Here is a 23614-nt window from a genome sequence, read left to right on the forward strand (position 1 = left end):
TTTATTTAGTGTTAACACTGATTAGAACTAAAGACTACAAAATATGTAGGCATCAACTGACGGAGCGCCATGCCACACTTACCCCAAATCCATAGTTATGGCTTCTGTTTTGTGCGGCATTCCTATCCTTCCTATTGGTTTTCTGTCAGCAGTTGTAGCAATTTTAGGCACGTGAAACAAAGGTCCTGGGAGGGATCCTGAAGTAGGTTGGGGGTCGGCAGGAGAATAGGGTAAGTGTTGACCAGGCTCTGGTTGGGCTATCGTATTCCCTAACTGAATGGACATCTTAGACTGGTGACTCGTCGGTTGATCCAGAAGCTCCTTCATTGGAGTGCATGTTGGATCATGAGAATCAGAGTTTGGAATAGGAGCAGTAGCATAGGGAGGAACTGTCGGTTGGGCATAGGGTAATGTCCTTGTCGGCCTTGATTCTGGCTGGTTCATCTGTGTTTTTGGCATCTCAAAATATTTTTGCCCTGGGGCTGAGGGTGTTCTGGGGCTAAGGGCCAGAAGTGAGGACATGCTCTCAGGTCTATGGGATAAACAGACATTGTGACGTAAGGAAAGTCTTCACCACTGTAACATCCAGACCATTTTCAAAAAATTCTGCTGAGCAGCATACAAGCAGGTGAGCAATGTGAGGATGAGCTACTAAGATCCTACGTAGTAAAAACATATGGCAGGAAATTCAAACCGGTTACCAAACAAACAGACATTTACGTCATAGAACGGACGACAAGGTCTTGGCAAGCAGCAGCATCCCTTTAACATAATACAACGAAAGAACACCACCAGATGTGGCACTTGCTAAATCAACACGTTGCTCTTATTTAAATTTCAACGTCTGAGGAAAAGTCTTTTTCATGCACAGCCAAAGCAATGCCATTTTTCTGCAGCCGTGAAACGTTGCTACAAGACTATAAGCAGTAGAAGCTTGTCAGAAGAAGTCAGCTGAGGACACTGAGGTCTTTACTTCACTAGATTGTCAGAAGACACAATTACCTTAATTACAGATACAGTTCAAGAGCAATTTGGCACTTTGTTCACCTTAGAAGATTCCCTGAAGCTCTTTCAAGTCAAACAAATGTAGTGTGTGATTGTCGGTTGAAGTATTGAAAGTCAAACTTCCTAATAAGTTAATGGCAAATGCAAACCAAAACATGCCATTTAATGTTGTTTAAAGAGTAGCACATAGCAAAGAAACAGGTTAAAACCTTATGATCTTTTCAGTCAGTTTTACAGGAAGCACATTCAGAAACAAGCTATTTTCAGTCCACTTCCTTCTTATAATAATATTTGGCTCTCTTTACAACCCACATACAAGCATATGGTAGCTGTCCATTTCTTATATTAATCTCTGAATTGTTCTGTTGAGATAAACCTCAAAATAACTCAGATGAGCTATCCAGTGCGGTCCAAGACATAGACCTCAAATGAACAGAGGCATTGACAAGTTGTTGTTGTCTTTTAAATAGTTTATTCATTGCTAATGTTCTGCAGTTCAACTCACATGACTTTCAAGATGGACTCTTCAGCACATCACTTTTCTACACTGATAATTTATTCATCTGTTTCAAGTCATTTATGCTGAAATGATGGGGGTATCTAAGGTGAATTAATCCATTACAGCCGTGCTAACCACACCACACGTTTCAAACCACGAAACATGACAAAAGGCCGTCTTCTACATTCACTCACCCTGCTGTTGGCTTGACCACCTTGATTCCAAAGTGCACGTCTTTTTTCCACTCTGAAGCCCTTATTGAATCCGGCCTCCAGCTGGTAAAGGTATCAGGACCAGGACCTGAACAATATAACAATAAGTTAAACATTTAACAATTGCATGTAGTTATCACCAATCCTAATTTACTTAATTTTGTGCTCCCTGCTCACTTGTAGGTGTTGTGTTCTGGTTGTCCTCTTCATTCAGTGTGCTCAATTGTCTTGCGAATTCTGAAAGGAAAGAAAAACATAAACGAAATTCATTAAAAAAACACATAATAACCTGAAAATGTATATTCATGTGTCTTCACAGCAGCAATGTATGTGGAATCAAATGTTTAGCTGCTTAACCTGAAACATCCAGTAGGGGGAGACATTTGCCACACATACAGATGGACGTAGTCACTGATTTTAACGCTAAATGTAATCACACAGGAACAACATGGCTCTTGTTCCTTTTTTTATTTTGTACCTGCGTCTTGGTCACTGGGGGAGGCTACAGCAGTTTGGGGTATATGAGGTTGAGGAGGAAGAGGAAGAGGAGGCCCGGAGAGAGCAAGAGCAGAGGAAGGTGAGGGGTCTACTGAAGGGGTGACGTCTGGTTTCCAGGAAGGAACAAACCTAGACCCTCCTTGAGGTTTCTGCTCTAATGACTGATCAACGGGCAGAGAGGAAGAAGCTGACAGGGAGGAAATGGAGGCAGAGGAATGATGGGAGGGAGGTGAGGAAAGAGGCAGAGGACAGGGAATAAAGGGAAATCAGTAACTCAAAGTGATGAGTGGGGTTTCCATGATCAGACAAGCCGGGCAGAAGAAAAAAGTTGGCGACTTTCAAACACATTCTGTGAGTACACACCATCACTTGTGAAAACTGCCAATGAAAGTGCAATTAAATCAACACAACACACCACAAAACACCGGTGATCTGTCAATTTGACGATAGAACATCATACCTTTTTCTTAATCTCCTATCAGGTACTTAATATTCTAGTCTGTGTTTGAATCTGTTGAAAGTTTGTATTTTTCAGAGGATTATCATGCTCATCCCCATTTATCACTATGAAATAATAATCAGTCAGCATCACTAGTATCAGTAGATTAAGGATTCTGTTCCCATACAGAAATGTTATACTGTATGATATTATACATTTCTCTCATTGTCAACATGCAATTTCATGTATATGTATATTATCCAACCCGGAAAGACAAGAGCTTACATTGGGATTTTTCTTTGCTTTATGAACAGCTAGTTGCAAAACATTCCCAATTTCATCAAAAATAATTGGATATTCAATGAAAATTTGTAATATAAAGGGGACAACTGGTCTTTCAAGGGCTTCAATGTCAAACTACGTCCATGAAAGTTGTCAAGAGACTAGTTGCAGGTCAGATCAGTCAATATGTAATCTATAATTAGGCACAGTCAGACCTAAACCCTGGAATTACATATCATCTCCACACTAGACTGATGAACCAAAGCTGCTATGTTAGTAAATCAAACGTTAGAGCAGATGAAGAAACACTGTGTTTAGATCAGGCTGATCAACATGAGTCGGGTTAAAGGCGGAGCAGCATTACATGGCATCTCTAGTCTCTGTTTTTTCTGCAGCACTGCAGGCTGTCCCTGGTCGCTGCCAGAGAGGCGTAGAAACTTAGGAGACAGGTGTGTCTGAGCTAGAGGGGCCTGAGACTTCGGAGGCCTCCATTCACTCTGCCAGGAGGCTGGGGAAAAGAGGAGAAGGAAAAAAACAAACATGGGAGGATAGAGGGAAAACAAAAAAAAAAGGTGAAAGGTGAGAGGAAAAGAAAAGAGCAAACGAATCTGGCCTGAGCTCTATCTCGTGTCCCTGTACCTGTCTCAGGGGCAGAGGGCAGACTGGTGGGTCGGGTGAGGACCGAACCAGACTCCCCCATAGAAGAGGGTCGAGCTTTGGGCTGTCTGGGAGCGACAGGAGGAGGTGGAGGCAGAAGAGGGAAGGAGCTGAGAGGAGCTGCTGATGATGAGGAGGAGGAGGAGGAAATAGAGGAAAAGGAAGGAACGCTCTGTGCTCTCCACACACTCGGACATGCTGAGAGAGGAAGATAAAACTAGAATTACAACCTCGTCATCGCATCCCTCCGAACAACTGAATCTGTGAAGCTAATGCTAACTTAAAGGGATAGTTCACCCAAAATTGAAATGTCACTCATAATCTACTCACCCTCATGTCGACTAAGGGCTGGGAGAGGTTTCAGAGTCCTCCGTGGCTTCTCTGAGTTACAGGGGGTCTCGGCGTAGCAGTGCATGTCCATATAACGGTTGCAAATGGATACCAACTGTCTTCATAACAAAAAGACACACCAAAAAAGATCCAAATACCTCCATGCTGCTCGTATGTAATGCCCGTATTGTATTGAAGCCCCCGAAATGCGAAATTGCCCCGAAAAAAATTAAATAAGTCTATATTTCAAGCTTGTTTTGTAGCAGAAGCTCCTCTTCCCGGTTCGTCAAATTTGGACGAACCGGGAAGAGGAGCTTCGAGAAGCTTCCGTTACAAAACAAGCTTGAAAAATAGACTTATTTAATTTTTTTCGGGACAATTTCGCATTTTCGGGCTTCAATACAAGACGGACATTACATACGAGCAGCATGGAGGTATTTGGATGTTTTTTGGTGTGTCTTTTTGTTACGAAGACAGTTGGTATCCATTTGAAACCGTTATATGGACATGCACTGCTACGCCGAGACCCCCTGTAACTCAGAGAAGCCACGGAGGACTCTGAAACTTCTCCCAGCCTTTAGTCGACATGAGGGTGAGTAGATAATGAGTGAAATTTCAATTTTGGGTGAACTATCCCTTTAAGTGCCAAAGCAAAACTGAAAACTGTGATTGAACCTATGTGCCATATTTTGGATCTTCTGCTGTTTGAACTACTCAGTACCTGTTTGTGAGGTATCAGATAAAGAGGGAGCATGGAGGGACTGATCAGAGGACGGGGGGGAGGAGGGGGAGGTAGAAAAGCCCAGGGCCTCCAAGCTCTCAGCTGGATGGGAGTCACAGTGGAAGCTATGAGGCCGTCGAGGAGCTGTTACAGCCACTAAAAAGACAGCAGAGAGGTGTATATAGATATATATATATATAGATGTATACAGGAAGTGGTAGAAAGAGAGGAGGAAAGAGAGGAGCAGGAAGATAAACCAAAAGACAGGAAAATGATGAGTGAAGCTAGAAATACATGAAACACTATCAGCCAACTACACTACAAACACACAGACACAGACAAATGTAATGGTCTGCCCATTGTAAGAAACGCAACCTACATAGAATAAGTGATGGGTGTTGATTTTCTATTTGAATGTTTGCTTTAAATTGAATAAAATTTAAATTTAAATTGAGTGATTATTATTCCTTGTATTATTTTTATTTATTATAGTGTTTATGATGAACTATATTGTATTTTTACAACTGTACAGCACTTTGGTCGACTGAGGTTGTTTTTAAATGTGCTTTATAAATAAACTGTGACTTGACTTGACTTGACTTGACAATAATGAGATGAAAAGATGGAGGCCACTTTTAGCTGACGGAGCTAGCAGGCCTGGGTCTGGGCTTGGTTGATGTGCACACTGATGTTCAGACCTGTAAGTACTAACATAACTACATTATACGTGGTTACAGTTGAGTCATTGAGTTATTCTAGAGTAGAGTAGAAAATTCAACAGAACATCGTCGATGAAAATAGAAACACGGCATCAAAAGATCTGAAGAACTGCAGCAGCAGCGTGAAAGAACCACACTGTTATTTTACTATGTCGGTAAAAATAACTATAACGTAACGATCTGAAACTAATACCTGAGACTAGTTTACAGTAAATACAAGATATTCTAAGATCTCTTTATTTTAATTTCAGGCAAAACCTTCCTGTGTTTTCCCTGGAGAACTCAAGTCTTCATGGTTCGGACCGCACCCATCTTTTAAACTCTGCCTTCGTTTTAATCTCAGCTCCACAGCCTCAAAGTTTCTCGACCGTATCTGGCAGGTTGTGACACTATCACCGTGACAAGAATGTGTCGACAGATGGACGAGGCAGATAAACACTGTGGTTCTACCAGGACCGCATTTTGCCACAATGACACACACACATTGTCACAGCTGGTGAAAGGCTCGGTCTCAAAAAGAAACTGCATTTACAAAAAATACTGAACTATTCCATATGGAGCAACTTTTTCAGTATATTTACTCACAATATAGTTATATAGTTTCAATTGAAAAACTGAAACTGTTCTGCAGTCGTACGGTTATTTCAAGTATTTCTACAGCACAATTCTTTCGACATTAAAAACAGCCCGCAGCTATCGCTTTCACTTTAACTGTCCTCATTTCCTCTTTTGTCAGTCAAGAAACCCCAAATTAGACTCATAAGTGTCAATGAAAGTCAACACTTTCTGCTGAGGTGTAAAATAAAAAAAATAAAAAAAATTGAATTTATGGGTTATCTATGAGTTATTGATGTTATCCTAACAGCAAATGGAAACCACTGAAAATGCAATACAAAATGTAGTCAAATGTACTTTTACAATAAGCTTATACTACAATACAACTACACACCAAACACTTGTATTTACTCCATCTACTACAAAATATTACAATAAATTAGGGTGAATGCTGAATTCATCTATATTAGTAACGGTTTAACAATGTTTTCAAGCTGTCCATTTTAAATATATATGATTAGACTTCAGCCTTTCAATTTCTTCATACTAATCTTCAACACTTCAAGTAATTTCCAACTTTTTTTCATACAGGCTCCTTCTTACATGTTTTACTTTTCAGATATTGTTTCATCTTTTCAAGATTGCTTCAGCAATTTCTTCACTTAATTCAGCATTGTTTCAACAATTTATTCAGCTCATTCAGCTTCCAACTTTCAGCATTCACCCGTATTTCCTTCAGGAGATGCATTCTCTAGTTTAAGTTTATTGTGCTTAATAATCACAAGGTTTTGTCAACTGATGTTGTATTAATTTAGGACTGAAACTCTGGGTACAACTCGTCTCAGTTTTAAAGGGACAACGAGGAGTTTCTATTTGAATCACATTAATGTGGACGAATCTCCGCTACCCACACTTGTTAATGGCTCCATTTTCGATAAATATATCGTTTTGTCTCTATCGTTATTTTGTTATTTTAATTAATGGTGGAAATGCTGGGCGAGCCGACCAGCGTTTCCTTACTTTCGGTTTCGCAACGAGTCATGAGAATAACGCAGCCGAATCGCCGTTTATGGTCGGAACTACGACGGTATGTGAACCTCTTTGAACCTCTGACTTTAATTATTGATGAATGAAAACATGAGTCCATCTTGCGCCGGTGTGCGCGGAGGCTCATAAATGTAGTGTGAAAACGCTTCGCTTTTCCAAAACTCCTCGTTGTCCCTTTAAATCTAATCCAAATTTTGAATTCATATAGACACTAAAGTACATTTGATCCTCAGAGTTGTGTTTCAAAGCACCAACATGTGAAAAAAAATGCATCAAAACAACACAAACAAAAAAAAAAAAAAAGATCTGTTCACCTGTTGCTGCACCTGGCTGGAAAATTTTGGGCAGTGCAGGAGGGTGAGCACGAGTAAAGGCCGGTAACGAGAAGGCGTAGGCGGAGGGCCGAGCCGGCTGCTGGTTAGTGCTTGGTGGTGCTCGAGTGTGGGTTTGTAATAAAGAGGGTGGGACAGAGGGGTCGGGGGGTTCGGGCAGAGGAGGACGAAATGAGGCCGAGATGGTGGAGGAAACACCAGAGGACGTTTTCCAATCCATCTCTGAGGCGACTGAGTGGAAGACAAGAGATGAGAGCGTAGGATGGAAACGAGTTGAAATTAAAGAGTGGACAGTGATAATCAGATTAGTGTCGGAAACAATGAAAGACTATTTATAGACTATTATAGTTTGATTGATCTGAATCAATCAGAGAGAGCAGGAGGAAACAGAGAGACGATACCTGCGGGGCCTGAGTCAACTGCAGGCCTCCAAGCCAGGTCGTGTATTCTCGAAGCAGTAGGAGGAAGAGAAGCTGTTTTAGAAAAAAAGATAAACAGAGCAGCAGAGAGATTAAAGGAAAAGAGAAGTGAGATCTAAATAAGAGAGAAAAAGAGGAAGCAGAAGGTTTGAGAAAGCATAACGGGTTCAGGTGAGACGGGACGCCTCAGCTGACACGGAGCTGAGACTGATCCAGAATTAATGAAGGATCTAAATCTGGAGCAGAACTTTATTTAGAACAGATTTTCTTTAAAGGTGTGAGGTGAGCAGGTTAACGCTGCTGTTGGTGTGTTCGTGGTTGTGTGTCGAAATCTATCAACACAAACATTATGTAACACTATTACATTTACAAATACAGATTTTAGCAACAAGAAAATTACAGATTTACCCCAAGTCAGGATATTGCTGTGTAATTACTATGGCTTCTATCTTGGTCAAATAGATTTTTTTTATCTCAATGGGACTTGCTGGTAAAATAAATGAAATTATAATCTTAAAAATAAAAAATAATTTGGGTTTTCTTATACCTACCTTTCTCCGAAATTATAAATTACAAATTCTAAAATGAAAACATAATCAAATTGTGTACTATCAAACTGAATTTAATTTAATTAAAGAATAAACGTATATATTATTCTCATTCAATTTAATAATTATTATCAAAAATATAATTCCCTTACAGAAAAACCACATGTGAAAAATTTTGCACATGGGAATCATGTTATTTTCACATGGCAACACATGTGATCACATGACATGTAGAGCACATGTGAAGTTCATGTGGTTTTTCTGTAAGGGAATTATATTTTTTGAATTACTTTATTTTTTCTTTTGGGAAAATCGTCACAGAAAAAAACATTCCTGAGCCGAAAATCCCAGAGAGCCAAGTGGAAAAATATTTAACAAGGTGTCCTACTTTTGCAAGTTTTTTTTCTGTAATAAAAAAAAAATTGCAAAAGAAATGTTTGGCCTTTCAGGGCTTCCTTACCCTCAACCAGTTTCCCATTTTGCTCACTGAATATGTGACATTTGTACAAATTCTGCAGTGAACTCTCACCTGTCACTGTTATACTGTAAAGCTGAAAGACTCTTGTTGTTGTGTAATTCGTCATTGTGGTATTGATTGATTGATTGAAAACTTTATTTAACAACATTAGACAAGTGTTCAAAGGGATAAAAAACCCAATAAAGCCCAAAGGTCCCTGGTCTTACCGGTAAAATGAGCTGCATGTCCGGTCCCGAAGCTGGACCGTCTGTCGTCTCCGCCCTCGTCGTCGCTGTCGTTAAAATCGTCGAGGTTGCCGATGTCGCTCTGCTTCATGCTCATCAGACTCGCCAGACTCTGCATGTCCTCGTCTCTGTGGAACAAGAAGACGAGGAAGAAGAGTGAGGATCTCCTGCTGTTTCCTCTCGGTGTTATCGATTTGATTTGATTTGATTTGATTTGGATCCCCATTAGCTGATTTTGTTTACATCAACTATTCTTCCTGGGGTCCGATCAGTGTAACAATAAAAATAATAGGATAAAAATAAAAATACAATTCAGAAATACACAATCAAAACATAACAAAAGATTTACATAGACAACATACAGTATATAAACGTAACAGCAAAAAGCCAATAATCTAAACATCGATCTGCTGCCGAGCTGATGAACTCACGTGGCCTTCCCCTCTTTGAGAAAGACGCAGGACAGCGTGAGCTTGAGCGTCGCCTCCACCACTTTGACCGACAGCGGTTTGAGCTTCAGCGTGATGTCGTACTGGGCCGGGGTGGCGCTGGCGTACTTCTTCATGTTGACGTCCACCGACGCCAGCACCTTCCTCCGGCCTTTAGTCTCCTGGTAAAACACAACAACATGGACACGATGGTCAGACAAAGTTATGGTGGTCAAGGAAGGAAGGAAGGAAGGAAGGAAGGAAGGACAAAGGAAAAGTAGGAAGGAAGGAAGGAAGGAAGGAAGGAAGGAAGGAAGGAAGGAAGGAAGGAAGGAAGGAAGGAAGGAAGGACAAAGGAAAAGTAGGAAAGAAGGAGGGAAGGAAGGAAGGGAGGGAGGCAGGAAGGACAAAGAGAAAGAAGGAAGGAAGGACAAAGGGAAAGATGGGAGTAAAGAAAGAAGGGGAAAAGGAAGGGAAGATAGATGGAGGGAGGGGACTGATTGGGTCAAAAAGGAAGGAAGGAAGGAAGGAAGGAAGGAAGGAAGGAAGGAAGGAAGGAAGGAAGGAAGGAAGGAAGGAAGGAAGGAAGGAAGGAAGGGGAAAAGGATTGTGGAAAGACGGAAGGACAGAAAGATAATGGGAGGGAACATATTCGTTCAAGGAAGGAAGAAGGGAAAGAAGGGAGGAAAGAAAGATGGAGGGTCAATTGGATCAGAAGAGGAAGGAAGAAGAAGTGAGGACGAAGGGAATGAAGGAAGGAAGGAAGGAAGGAAGGCTGGAAGGAAGGAAGGACAAAGGGAAATAAGGGAGGAAAGAAGGAAGGAAAGAAAGATGGAGGGTCAATTGGATCAAAAGAGGAAGGAAGAAGAAGTAAAGTCAAAGGGAAGGAAGGAAGGAAGGAAGGAAGGAAGGGAAAAGGGATTGTGGACATAAGAAAGGGAGAAAGGAAGGAAAGACGGAAGGATGGAGGAAGGGAACAAATTGGGCCAATTTGACCCAGAAAGACAACAGGAGGGTTAAACTAAATCAATAATGTGTAAGGTTCACATAGAGAGAGTGGACTCACATTTTCAATGACGAAGGTCCAGTCTTTGTCTTCAAACTCTTCTGCAGTCGCTTCCTGTTGAACAACAAGTCAACAAGTCATCGCTTCATGTCTGAACCAAGTCACTGCTCAAACACATTAAAGCAGAAGTAAGTGGTCCGGTCGTTTTCGCTAATGCTGCGTTCCAGGCAGGCTTTTGAAATCGTAAATTACAGCTTCAAGTCACAACTTACGACTTTGTAGCGTTCCAGGCAACCCACTCGTGTTTTTCCGACCTGTTTTACCGGTGAAAGTCACTATAACGGCCACTCGTAACTTCCGACCCGTGATCTCGTACCAGATCGAACTGGTACGACTTCACGGTCGGAAAAATACGAGTTTTCTTGAACGCACCATAACAGTCCTCGTTGCTACGTCACCACATTCACGGCGTCCCTTGGCTGCACACACAGCCCTGCATGCCGTTCTCTCTCCTCATTGGATAAAAACTGTAGGATACGATAAAAGTTTTCTCCTCGGCTCAGAGCAGAGCAGAGGGACTGACAGACCCGTGTTTCAGTCCAAACACTCTATGTAAGTGATTGCTGTCGGAAGATACAACTATTTAAGACTTATATTAACACAAATATATCACTTACTTCTGCTTTAATAACAACCGAGGCTCTCTCTGTTTATATTCATCACAGCAGTCAGTGTATCGTATCGGCCACACACATTATTTATTACCTATTTATTATTATGTTTACATTAAATTTTAACCAGCTTTGCACAGTATGGGCACTGCCTTTTTAACTGAATTGTTGAATGAATATCTATCTATCTATCTATCTATCTATCTATCTATCTATCTATCTATCTATCTATCTATCTATCTATCTATCTATCTATCTATCTATCTATCTATCTATCTGTCTATCTACTCACCTTGAAGAGAGTGACATTGATGTCTAAACCCTCAGGAACCTGCCAGACCACCAGGCCTCTGTAGGGGTTCTTGATCCCCGGCTGCCAACTGTGGAGCTGTGGAGTCGGGATAAACACAGGGATTCAGACACCAAAGCCTCGGCAGAGCGAAGCTGTTTTAAATCCACTTCAACATACAGTACTGAACCATCTGAACCATCAACATCTCAGTGTTTCTAAAATGTCTAAATGTCTCTCTCTCACCTTTGTGCTGTGACGTCGGCTCCTCCTGATCCACACCACTCGCAGTTTGTCTGGTTGCCTGAAATCACAGCAGAGCACAAATATAATTGTTGTGGCCCTTTAATAGGACAATTTATATTATAAGTATTAACGATGTGCACTTATATCACAGAAGTGGAGCTGGCTGCACTGTTTTCTACAGGAAATGGCTGGGACTAAAGGGATTATTGTGATTATAATGTGTTGCATCACTCACGTGCTGACTGACTGACTGACTGCGCTCTCTGGACCGAGCCGTCTAATGTGCTTTTTCCGTAACAGCCGATTAATCAGCTATCGGCTTTTTCCTGCTCCAAAGTAGTTATTATGTCTGCCTTTAAGAATCAGTCGACCTCTGATGCTGATGTTAAAGGGATAGTTCAACATTTTTGGCAAATTGGCCCATTGCCATAATCCCTATAGTCATAGCAGTAGGTTTGTTACCTTTATTTCCCTCATCAAACTCATCAAATACACAATCCAACAACTCCAAAACGCTCTGGTGGACAAGTTGTGACCTGCACATTCACCACGGTATGAGATAATAACAGAACGTTACCAGACAGAGTTGTTTTAGAGGCAAATTCATGCAAAACTGCTGATGCGCATTCCCGTCGTGGGCAGTTTTTCAGCAAGCAGTCTCTGTATTTACCCCCAAAACAACTCTGTCTGGTAACGTTCTGTTATTATCTCATAGTGTGGTGAATGTGCAGGTCACAACTTGTCCACCAGAGCGTTGTGGAGTTGTTGGATTGTGTATTTGATGAGTTTGATGAGGGAAACCAAGAAATCCCATTAGCCTCCGTAGCGTAGCTCTGAGCAGCTCGCGGCTCTGCTCCGCCGTTCTCAAAATAGCTTGCACCGACAATTAAAGGTAACAAACCTACTGCTATGACTATAGGGATTATGGCAATGGGCCAATTTGCCAAAAAATGTTGAACTATCCCTTTAAGAAACTAAAGAGGTCACTATCCCACATTTATTGGACTGGAACCACTGAACGTCTCAGCTGCGGTTCGTCTCCAGATAATCTGATCCAAGTCTGTCAAGAATTTGGACCAAAGTCTCGGCTGTAAACCTCCTGGTCGCACTGAAGGAAAAGTCAGAGGACCACAGCTGTGAGTGGGACTCATCACCAGGGACCACAAGTATCTTCTTCATATTGTGTTACACCCACTAGCTGCTGAGATATATTTCAGTGTGGACCAAAAAGCTTGGACTCACGACTGTCCTTCTAATACTTGTGTACATATTTATTTTATTGTATTATGTCTTCTCTGTCGTTTTATGGCTGCATCAGCTGAAGCAACAAGTTGGTTATCATCTGATTTAATTTCAGTCCGATGACAGCGACTGAGGAAAAGTCCAGGCCCTGGAGATCCTGGTCAATAATCAATTGATTGAGCACAGACACACACTCATCTGTGTGTGTGTGTGTGTGTGTGTGTGTGTGTGTGTGTGTGTGCTGTCAACACACAGGGGGGGAGGGGAGAGGTCATGAGAAAATGAAAACCTCGTGATGGTGATAGGAAAGTGTGACCATGAGGATAAACATCTCCACACGAGAATGTGTGTGTGTGTGTGTGTGTGTGTGTGTGTGTGTGTGTGTGTGTGTGTGTGTGTGTGTGTGTGTGTGTAGCATATGGTATGTAACATATCTCATGGTATTCCTCCTCAGATTTGCAACATCAGCAGAGGCAAACCAGGCATGTTTGAGCCCCCCGAGGGTAAAAAGGGCCCCCCACACTGCAAAAACTCAAATATCTTACCAAGAATATTTGTCTTATTTCTAGTCAAAATGTCATTTCTAGTCAAAACAAATCTCATTATACTTAAAATAAGAAACATCACATAAAAAGTAGCTTGTTTTTAGACAGTTTTTACTTCTTTCAAGCAGATTTTCACTTGAAATAAGTAGAAAAATCTGATAGTGGAGCTGGAGTTTTTCTTTCTTATTACAAGCACAAAACACTTGCTTTCACTGGCAGATTTTTCTACTTATTTCAAGTGAAAATTTGTTTGAAACAAGTGAAAATTATCTAAAAACAAGTTAATTTTTAGGTGATGAGTCTTATTTTATGGTCAAAGAGATTAGTTTTGACTAGAAATGAGACATTTTGACAAGAAATAAGACAAATATTCTTGGAAAGATTTTGAGTTTTTGCAGTGAAGTGGCCCCTCATATTTTTCTGATGTGTGCTGTAGTTAGCATGTAGCATGTGAGGCGTTCAGGGACATCAGGACAGAATAAAAACGCACACATACACATGTTTACACAAAACAATAAATGATCAAGTAATAAACATAAACAACAACAGGAAGTGAAGATAACATACTAAGGTTTCCCATGGGTTTTTTTAAGGGCTTTGATTCCACCAGGTGCGGCCATGTTTATGTTTCTGGTGTTACTAGGAACAGGACTGTTTACTTCATGGCTTCAAATATAAATTGGAAAGATGAGTACTGCTATTTCTATTTCCACCTCGGTCAGAGTTCCCACTGTATCTGACTGGACAGCAACCATCCAATCAGGAAGCATCAACATACCAATCAGAGTACTGGAGGTCCTGCAAGGTGAGAACCCTAACCCTAACCCAAGATGGACAATCCAGCTGTGTTTAATTCTATTTCGCAGATGTTTACAGATGTTCACTATCAGATCTATGCGGAAGGGTAATGAACGGACTGGAGCCGTTATCACATTGATACATGAACCAAACAAAAATGCAGGATGAAAGATCTCGGCATCTTCAAGAACCAATTCTCAAACTGTTTTGTACCAATTCCGAAAAGTAGAAGCCACGTTATAATAAGCCAGAGAACTCTCCTTAAACCAAAACACTTCTACTTGGAGGAGGACTTCAGTGGTTCAGGTGTTGTATTAAGTGTCCGACTGGTCAAACTTCAGACCTGGACTGTGGAGAGGAGTAAGAGTGACAGACCGAACAGAAATAGCCACCTGCCAGGCTGAACTTCACACGGGCTTAATAGCAATCCTCCACCTGCTGCACTATTTATCACAGGCGTGTTTCAGTGTTGTTGCAACAGGCTGACCTACAAGTGTACCGCAGTGTTTTTAGCTCCTGCAGTCAGCAGATTAGTGGTTTGCCGAGAGCAGGAGATCAGGACCGGGGTTGAATAATGTCACACACACACAGGTAACACACTCACTAACACCAGACCTGGAGGTTTGTTTGACTTTACTTCAGTAGACTGTGTTTGAAGAAGTTTCCTCCCCCGGGGAGTTTTCCCAGGCTGCCTCCACCCTCTGATCCCCCTCCTCCTCCTCCTCTTCCTCCTCCAGATCATTAGCCAATCAGATCATGGACAGCCAATCCAGTTCATCCACATTTCACACATTCTCGTCAAAACAAAAGCACTGTTTGTGATGTCACCTCTGAGTGAGAGTTATTTCTCTTGAACCTAAAACCCCCAACAAACCTCTGATTCTTCTTATTCAGACTGTATGAATCTGTTGAAGGTTCATGTTTCATCAGAGCTTCAGAAACACTTCCCCACACCCCCAGTTCTCCAACACCTGATGGTGTGTACAGTCCGTTATGTATGCGAGTCCTTTTCATTGTACTGATGTTGTTTCTTCATGTCATTGTCATTGTGTTTTTCTAAACGTGCACAGGCTTGTGTTGCACTGGCTAATATCAGCTTTGTGTTTCTCTTTTAATTGCCCCAAGGGAACAAATGAAGGCTCCTGAATTGAATTGTACTGAATTAAATTGGACTGAACCCAAACGGATTGGATCGAACCAGATTGGATTGAACAAATTGAACTGAACTGAACTGAATTGGGCAGAGCTGGATTAGATTGGACCAGATCAGATCAAACTGGACTGAACTGGATTGATTTAAACTGAACTCAAGTGAAATGACGAGCTTATACCGTTTTAGATGTGGGTCTTTCCACCTTTGGGCTTTAATGTCGACTCTGATCAAGGTCAAAGATGATCAAGAGAAATTTGCTAAAAGGCCGGTACATACAGTACATGAAGAGGTAATGAGTCCTAATGATCAGGGGGAGGACAACCTGCACATAGACTGATCAATTTCATCCAATGAGAGGTTTGTAGGATCCCTGGGTGGAGATCCAAACCTTTAAAAGTCAAGCCCTACCCAGATTTATCATCTTCTGATAGTATACCAAGTCATGACAGAGGGCTGAGAGGGTGTTAGTTTGATTGATTTATGTGATTTCAGAGTTGGTGAGTCATAATGAATTGGTAACGACAAAGCTAGAAAAAAACCCATAGGATCCAGTAGGAGAACATAAGAATATAAGAAATGCCTTAAGAAACCAAAGAGACTTTCAACTCAGACCTAGAAAGAAAAAAAAGGAAACAACCACTCTCACTTCACTACACATTTTGTTGCCATATCATTTACTGCTGTGAGTCTGAACTGTATCGGTTCTCACACCCCGTGGCTCAGCGCACATGACAGGACCATGAACACGGAGACGTGCTGATACTGGTCCGTGTGGATGATACATCTTGGAAATTGCATAAACAGAGTGACAGGAAGGAGAAGGTGGGCCACTAAAACAAGCCAGGGCTGGAAGAGTGGAAACACATGCTGACTGCAGCCTGAGTAATGACGAAGGCATTAAAGGAACTCCTCAAACACAAACACAGCGGCACAAAGTGAGGCCTGCGTGAGTGGTCGCTGAGGATTCTGGGTAGGTAGATAAACACAAGGTGTTAAGAAGTGACAACAGTTTAGTTTCCTTCTGGACACCTGAAGTATGAAAACCATTCAACGACTTCAAGTTGTCTCCAGATGTGTCATGATGATTATTCACCAATTGCACAAATAAATGCAGAAAGGCCTTGATCGTTTTTGTTGACCAACACAGTGAATTGAGTATTTTGCTGTTAGATTCATCTCAAGTCTCTTTGTAGCTTGACAAGACCTAGAAGAACCAGGAGATGCAAAGAGTGTACGATCTTATATTGTTATAATTTGGCACATGACCTCCCCCTCAGATGATCCATAGAGGTCATGTCGTTAGAAGAAACAGCACTTATCTAAAGTCAAAAGTTGATCTCTGCTAACCAGACAACTGTCAGTTGTTAGTGCTGTTAGTGATAGCGATCTCTGTCCTTGTTCTGCTCTGCAACTCCTGTGAGTTTAGCTTGTTCTCTGCAAAAGCAGAACAAAAACATTGTGTCACCAGCGGCCTCAGTCCAAGATGGTGGAGTTAACAGTCTGCAGGCCGACCAGGCGGCGCTCCACCGCCACTCCTCCCAGTTTGTGTAGATCAGGATTAAGATGGTGGACTGCTGTTCCAGCCAAAACGATTGTGATATGATCTCTTTTTCGTCTTTTTTTTTGCAAGATGGCCAATAAAATAACAGGTCGAAACGAGAGTTGGCAGAGTTTTCACAAACACAGCCCTCTACCTGGAAGTAAACACCCAGGGTGGCATGGACTGTCACATGACAAGGTACATTATGAAGTAAACAAAGTAGAAAAACAACTGGACAGACAACTGTAAAAACTTATATTTTCAGTATCCAATATCGAATATCAGGCTACTCTACCCCTCTAAAGTCGAAGGGGCGGACTTAAGAAGCAGTACCACCAACAGACCAGAGTGCTGACTGTTTTATTGTCATTCAGGATATGTTAATATTTTGTCACTTTCCAAATTCAATGGAAATGATGAATGATGCCATACAATGCAATATCCTGAAGAATTAAAGTGCATTGTTCATTGAAAAGGTGTGATCATGCTGTGCACCATTGTAGCAGTGACATAAAAAAGTCTTGACAGTAACAGAACAATGATATAATTCAGTGCAGCCAGTAAGAATTCAAAAAGGTCCAACATCAGCAGTGAACATCTGGACTGAACTGCTCTGGGCCCTGAACCCTCAGAGGCCCCAAAAGGCCCAGACTCAGATCCTGTGCATCGCTCGGTTCCATCGTTGGGTCAAATATTCACTGCAGTTGATATCTTGCAGAGATTATTCTTAGATCAATGTGTACAGGACATCAATGACTTTGACTCTTGTTGTCAATCCTCCGCTGACCACAAGGCTTCAGCTGTTCACATCAGATACCAAAAACACTGAGCTGACACATAACAGGCGTGTTACTCTATTGTGGCCGGATTCCCATCTCAGTAAAGTGGGTCACTGCTCCGGGCTCTCTCACATACACCAAGGGGCCCTAGGGGGGGTCGCATTGCATGTATTTGTTTTACGTTATTTGACTAATTGCAATTGTATAGGTTGTGGTGTTGGTTTGCCGGGCTGGCCGATGCAGGAATTTGAATTTATGACCTCATTGTTGTCTGTTTAGGCTCTCAGTCATTGAGGTCATGGTGGTCATTCAGTGCTGAAGTTAAAGGCAAATGGACTTCCTCTGTGTTCAAGACTGAGCTAAAGGAGGATGGTGGCATCTACGTTTTGGAGCGATCCATCTATGTCCAACTGGAACAAGTAGGTGGTTAATGACACCAATCATCAGCCGCCTTCGTAGGTGGTTTAACCCCAATTCACTCCTTGACCCATGTGGTCCTAATGACTCACATGAGGTCAGGGTGGGCCAACAACTGACCGATGAGTCACACCTTGTCTCAGGTGACCCAGACGACTCAGCAAGCACATTACTCGGCCAAGTCAACGGCCCAGAGTCAGAGTCAGAGTCAGCACAGCGCTTCGGCATGTGAGCAACAGAGCACATTTTAATCACAATAACCCCTTTTGTCCCCGTGGAAAAGACCATGACAATGCAGTTAGTTTGGCTGGAGAAAAGCTCCACTTCCTCGATATAGGAGGCAGATTACTTTGTACTCTGTTTGAATAGAAACCATCTCAGGTACAGGTCAAGTGTTGCCCTGACCTTAGACCTTGGTGCTATAAGATGATGTAGTCTGACTCTGACAGGTGGAAAGTCAGCAGTCATTGACCACTTTCGGAAGCCGATAATTCTTCCAATAAGGACAGTTTCTAAAATCTCCTATTAATCTGATTGGTAGCTTAACCGCTGAGAGGGTTCAAGTGAGTCCCCAACTTTTTCTCAAAATTTCTTTTCTAGAAATATTACATTTTTTTCCACACATTTCTTGAAAATTTTCCCAAAAAATTCATGCCATTGGCAGCAATTTGAATGTACATTGACTGAAACAAGTAACGTTATTCAGTCTCAGAACAAATATTTGTGTATTTCTGGTGTTTGTTTCTATTTTTTTGTTCAATGGGTGGCCCGTAGTCTAATTTGTTGATGTAAAAGAGTTTGAGAGCCACTGCATTGGGAATCTTAGATCTGAAGGAGCCTTTTATAATTCTCCCAGAACTGAAAGAAAAAGTATTTCCCTCCAACTCCTATTTAATGACCTCATTGTAGTAAAATCCTGGCTCTCTGGACCTGCTGGTGCTGATGATGCAGACGACCACATCACATCCTCTCAGCACTGACTCCCTCAGCACTGACTGACTGTCCCTAGATGATCACCCACCCACTCTACAGACATGACAGTACACATGGTGCTTCACCACACAGTCACAAGTATAGTATAGGCTGAATATTAAATCTAAAAAAAAAAAAAAAGAAAGAAAGAACAACGCGGAAGTAGTGGGGCGTGATCAGTCTGGAGAGAAAAATATGGTTCTTCTTTCCCACGCAGCTGATCAAGACCTTACGCCCAGCAGGCGGTCTGTCCGATGACCATCAATCAAGATGATGGGGTTTAAGACACAGCAACAACCTGACATGTTTCTTCTTAATGTCTGCCATTTTGTTTTGAGGCGTGTGTAGATAAGTTTACCAAAAGGAAAACTGTTAAAAATATGTAAATGGAGTTTGGCATCACTTCCTCTGCAGTTATATAAACACAAGCCTGCGTAGGGACAAATTAAAAGACAGTCACTAGGCTACTCACCATTTCTTAGTGCACTCCACCATCAGCTCCTGGAAGGAGGCGGCGAACTGGAACTTGGCCGCCTTCTTCCCGACACGCTGCAGCCGCTTCCACACCGAAGTCATGGTCGGAATCGGACCCGGTCGGGGAACAACTCCTCTACTGTGTCCGCAAACAAGAGCCGAGAAAGTCGCATCAAACCCGGGGGAACCAGAGCAGACGCACCGCCGCCTCCCGTGTCCCTGCGCTGGGACCTGAGCGGAGAAACTCCACCTGCTCCTCTGACAGCAGCAGCTCCCTCCCTCCCTCTGTCCTCACCGACCGGCGTCCAGTCCGGCGCTCGGACAGGCTGCAAAACAAACACACGCCGCCCGTCGCCTCCTCGCATCAGCGCAGAGCGTCAAGGTAACGAGCTCCGCACCGGAACACGGTAGTCACGACTTTCAAAGTAAAAGCCCTAGCTGTCAAAGAAGACGTAAAATAAAATAAAATCTCTGCACAACTATTTTTAATAACTGGCCTCAGAAATATGATAATTTAACATTCAAACCGCAATAATACTGTATTATTAAACGATTAAATGAAGAATATAGAAGAATATAAGATATTTGGTCTCAATAATAAACACACTAGCTAGGCTATATCCTACATCCTAATTTGTTCATTTTATTTCCATGTTGCAATCCTGCATTTTTATTACCATGTGCTATTTATTGTCACTGTTTTTATTTATTCTCAATGCACTAATTTTTATTATTTTATGTCTTGCTGTTGAATGATGTTGTTTATTGTGCAGCTGAGAAACTGAATTTCCTTCAGGATAAATAAAGTAGGCTATCTATCTATCTATCTATCTATCTATCTATCTATCTATCTATCTATCTATCTATCTATCTATCTATCTATCTATCTATCTATCTATCTATCTATCTACTGCACATCCTACATGAAATTACAAGATATCTATCAAATATGAACAAAATACTTGCATATTTACTCATACTAATACTAGGCTATTATATTCTTTAAAATATTTAAATGTGCATTCTTGCTACAATATGACAAATTTGGCAACAAAATAAAAATCCGCTCATTTCTGTTTTAATCAGGTTCAGGTCAGATTTCACTGTTTCTCTGAAGAAGAAAAAAGATATATTTTGTCATTTTTTATCAGATAATGATTTGGTCTAAAGCTGGTAAAAAAAAAATCAGAAATGAAATACTTGAATAAATCCCATTAATAAATTATATTATATTATCCAGATTCCCTGCTTTTGGCATGTTCTGGCTAATAGGTCATATATAGGCTATATACTGTATATAGAAAGATTAGACTATTAAAGGGACAGAGGTCATGTTATCTAATAGCAACACTTTTTTTTTTTTTGCTTGAAAGGTTGTACTTCCTGTTTCACCACATCTTATTTTTCGAGCTTGATGCAGCTTACAGTAAACTGTTTCTGGACCATTTGCTTTGCTGTGCATGTGAGTCCCAACTGCAGTGGTCGAGCAGGATAATCTAATAATAACTACAGGATGCTGTAGATATGCAAAGCTTGAGCCAAAGTCACCGAAGCATGAAGCCGCTGATAAAAATATAAAGCGTGTTTAGCTGGAGGCCTCGGGCTGCTGTAGCTATGTTATGTTCCTATAGATGAATATCAGTGTGACTTCAGACAGACCTCATATAGGCTACAGACATGATATTAAATGAGATTTTCTGCTTTAGATGATTAGTCAGGTCTACACCAACAGAGATGACTGTTTACACTGAGCTCCCTGATGTTGAGGGATATCATCAAGGGCCGAGGCCAAACAGAAATTACCTGTGAGCCTGTCGGGGAAAGGTCTCGGTGTCACGAGTCCCCCCCCCCCCCCACTACCCCTCCTCAGCTGGAGGGACTTTTCCAGTTTAACCCTGAAGTCTATTTATAATCTCTCACTGACACATAGAGCAGCTGGGAATATAGTGTTGCCTTCAGGAACACAGATAAACATCCTGTTCACACTCTGAATCACCCACGTTCATTTAAATATCTCATATTATCAACATTTTATATTTTCATTTGATCCAAAATCACCGACCACTGTGTTTTCCTGAGAACTGGGTCGGTCTTATCTTGATCCTAACATTCAATCCATCGCAGGGAGGATTGTTTACATCGGTCTGTGCAGTCGTGCTGCTCAGGAATCAGACTTTAGTTGTTGTGGCGCTGCATTAAAACATCTGTCCTCCTCCTTCTGATATGATCAGGAGGAAACACAATGATCATTCTTTTCTCCACGCTGCTGTGATGCATGAACGCCAGCCAGGCTTCATGGCAGAGCTGGAAAACAATAGATGGATGGGTGATGGTGCTTTTAAAATAAACTCAACACAGATATATTGTTTCTGTCTCAGTATAAACGTGCTTTTCTTCACATATGTGCTTAAAAATGTTAAATACCAAAGATGTTCTTATGTGCAAATGTATGTGTGCTGAATTTACATGTATGAAGTATATTTAAATACAAAATAAAAGCATATATAGATAGATATACAGTATGTCTAGACTCTACAAATATGTATGTATAATATGATATATATGAATATATTAAAACAGTAGGGTCCGCAGTCTGAGACACTTTCCCAGACACTTAAGACATTCTTAAAAATAAGGAATAACATACACAAACATAATACAAGTTATACACCTGCATGTATAAATATATACTACTGTCGACATACTATTACAGCATGTTAAATCATACAAAAATTCAAGATATTTCAAATATATGTAGATACACACACTTTACTATGTATATTTCATATGTTAATGTTTTATATCCTAATATGTCCAGTGTTTTGTGATGATGTGACGTTTTGACCTTTGACCGACACACTTGAACCGGTTCATTCTTGAGTCCAAGTGATTGTTTTTGTTGAATTTGTAGAAATTCCCACATGATGTTACTGAGATATCTCAACCTGGAAACAATACATTTTTAATACTAATACATTTTATTTCTAACGCACTTTTCATAAAACAATCTCAAAGTGCTACAAGGTAAAAATCTGTGCAAATAGCACATCAAATCAGCAGTGATATGCTCTTTTAAAAAGGTGGGTTTTAGGCCACATTTAAGTGTCCACAGTCTCCGGTGTGGTGCAATACGAAACATTAAAATAAAAACTGTTGATGTTAATTCTAGGTCTCGCTATACTTTTGTAATCATCAATTAGCATTGGGTTTGAATATCAAAAATGTATATATCATCACCCCTGAGCTGCAGCACGATAGAACATTTTTGTGTATACAAACAAAAACAAAAAAACTACGTATATGTCCCAAATGTAGCATATAGAATAAAATGTGGCCGTGCCCTGTGGGACGCCACCACCTCATGATGTAACACTTTCCTTTAATTTTCCTTTAATGAGCGTAGCAGTGGGCAGCGTCGCTCCATCGCCATCGCCACTCTGGGAAACAGCTGTGTCTGGGTGGGTAAAAATACTAAAGAAAAAAGAAAACAAGAATGGAGGAAGAGAGGAGAACAGTGGGGGAGGACGAGGATGAGGAGGGTCGGGGGGGTCGGGGGTTCTCCACATCTGGGAATAGCAGTTTTTCTAAACTTGGTGTTTTGCCAGAGCTCCGTTTTGGTGATGTTGTGTTTATCTGAGGAACTATTTCTGGGAGCTGCGTTTCCTGAAGCCTGTGGTTCAGTGACAGCTCCTAAAGCAGGGGGTGAGGGTGAGGATGGGGGGGTCGGGGAGAGGGTGGGGGGGTTTGTCATGGTGGCAGCAGCAGCTACAAGGTAAAAGCCAGTCGTTTAACAATCCACTTCCTGTCTGCGGGCCGAGGCCACCCATCGGCTGCTGGGGTTGCATCCTGTTTTGGAGTCTAGGGGCATTACGACATACAATGAGTCCACAACATGAGCCTCTTTATGTTCTGCCCCCATCTTTATGAATGAACATAAAGACATAAAGAGAGGGGGGGGGTTACAGATACCGATCACAGGAGGAGGAAGTGTCACCGGAGACCAAAGTGTGGGAAGCATCTTTACAGTAGCTGCTGCTGACACATGAGACTAAATAGTTTTGTCTCTTGTCTTTGTTGTGAATAAAGTTT

At 41.4% G+C, this 23614-nt stretch overlaps 1 protein-coding gene across 12 annotated transcripts in view; it reads right to left on the reverse strand.

Annotated features, from left to right (window-relative positions):
• Positions 1-19878, reverse strand: part of ehbp1l1a (EH domain binding protein 1-like 1a) — a 37163-nt gene extending 17285 nt beyond the window's left edge. For 7 of the 12 annotated variants that reach the window (XM_085759833.1, XM_085759835.1, XM_085759832.1 and 4 more), the window contains exons 1-15: positions 19524-19866; positions 11606-11663; positions 11363-11458; positions 10460-10513; positions 9397-9575; positions 8948-9093; positions 7698-7769; positions 7279-7527; positions 4644-4799; positions 3575-3790; positions 3300-3443; positions 2195-2401; positions 1894-1953; positions 1699-1804; positions 83-532 (exon numbers count right to left, since the gene is read on the reverse strand). In XM_085759833.1, coding sequence (XP_085615959.1) covers positions 83-532; positions 1699-1804; positions 1894-1953; positions 2195-2401; positions 3300-3443; positions 3575-3790; positions 4644-4799; positions 7279-7527; positions 7698-7769; positions 8948-9093; positions 9397-9575; positions 10460-10513; positions 11363-11458; positions 11606-11663; positions 19524-19627 — 2297 coding nt within the window. In that variant the 5' untranslated portion in view covers positions 19628-19866. Of the gene's footprint in view, positions 1-82; positions 533-1698; positions 1805-1893; positions 1954-2194; positions 2402-3299; positions 3444-3574; positions 3791-4643; positions 4800-7278; positions 7528-7697; positions 7770-8947; positions 9094-9396; positions 9576-10459; positions 10514-11362; positions 11459-11605; positions 11664-19523 lie in introns of all 12 variants that reach the window. The other 5 variants (XM_085759837.1, XM_085759836.1, XM_085759834.1 and 2 more) reach the window with 3 other exon arrangements.
• Positions 19879-23614: the final 3736 nt, after the last annotated feature.

The sequence above is a fragment of the Trachurus japonicus genome, chromosome 18 (assembly GCF_045865225.1).
Source record: "Trachurus japonicus isolate A0001 chromosome 18, Traja_1.0".
NCBI lineage: Eukaryota > Metazoa > Chordata > Actinopteri > Carangiformes > Carangidae > Trachurus > Trachurus japonicus.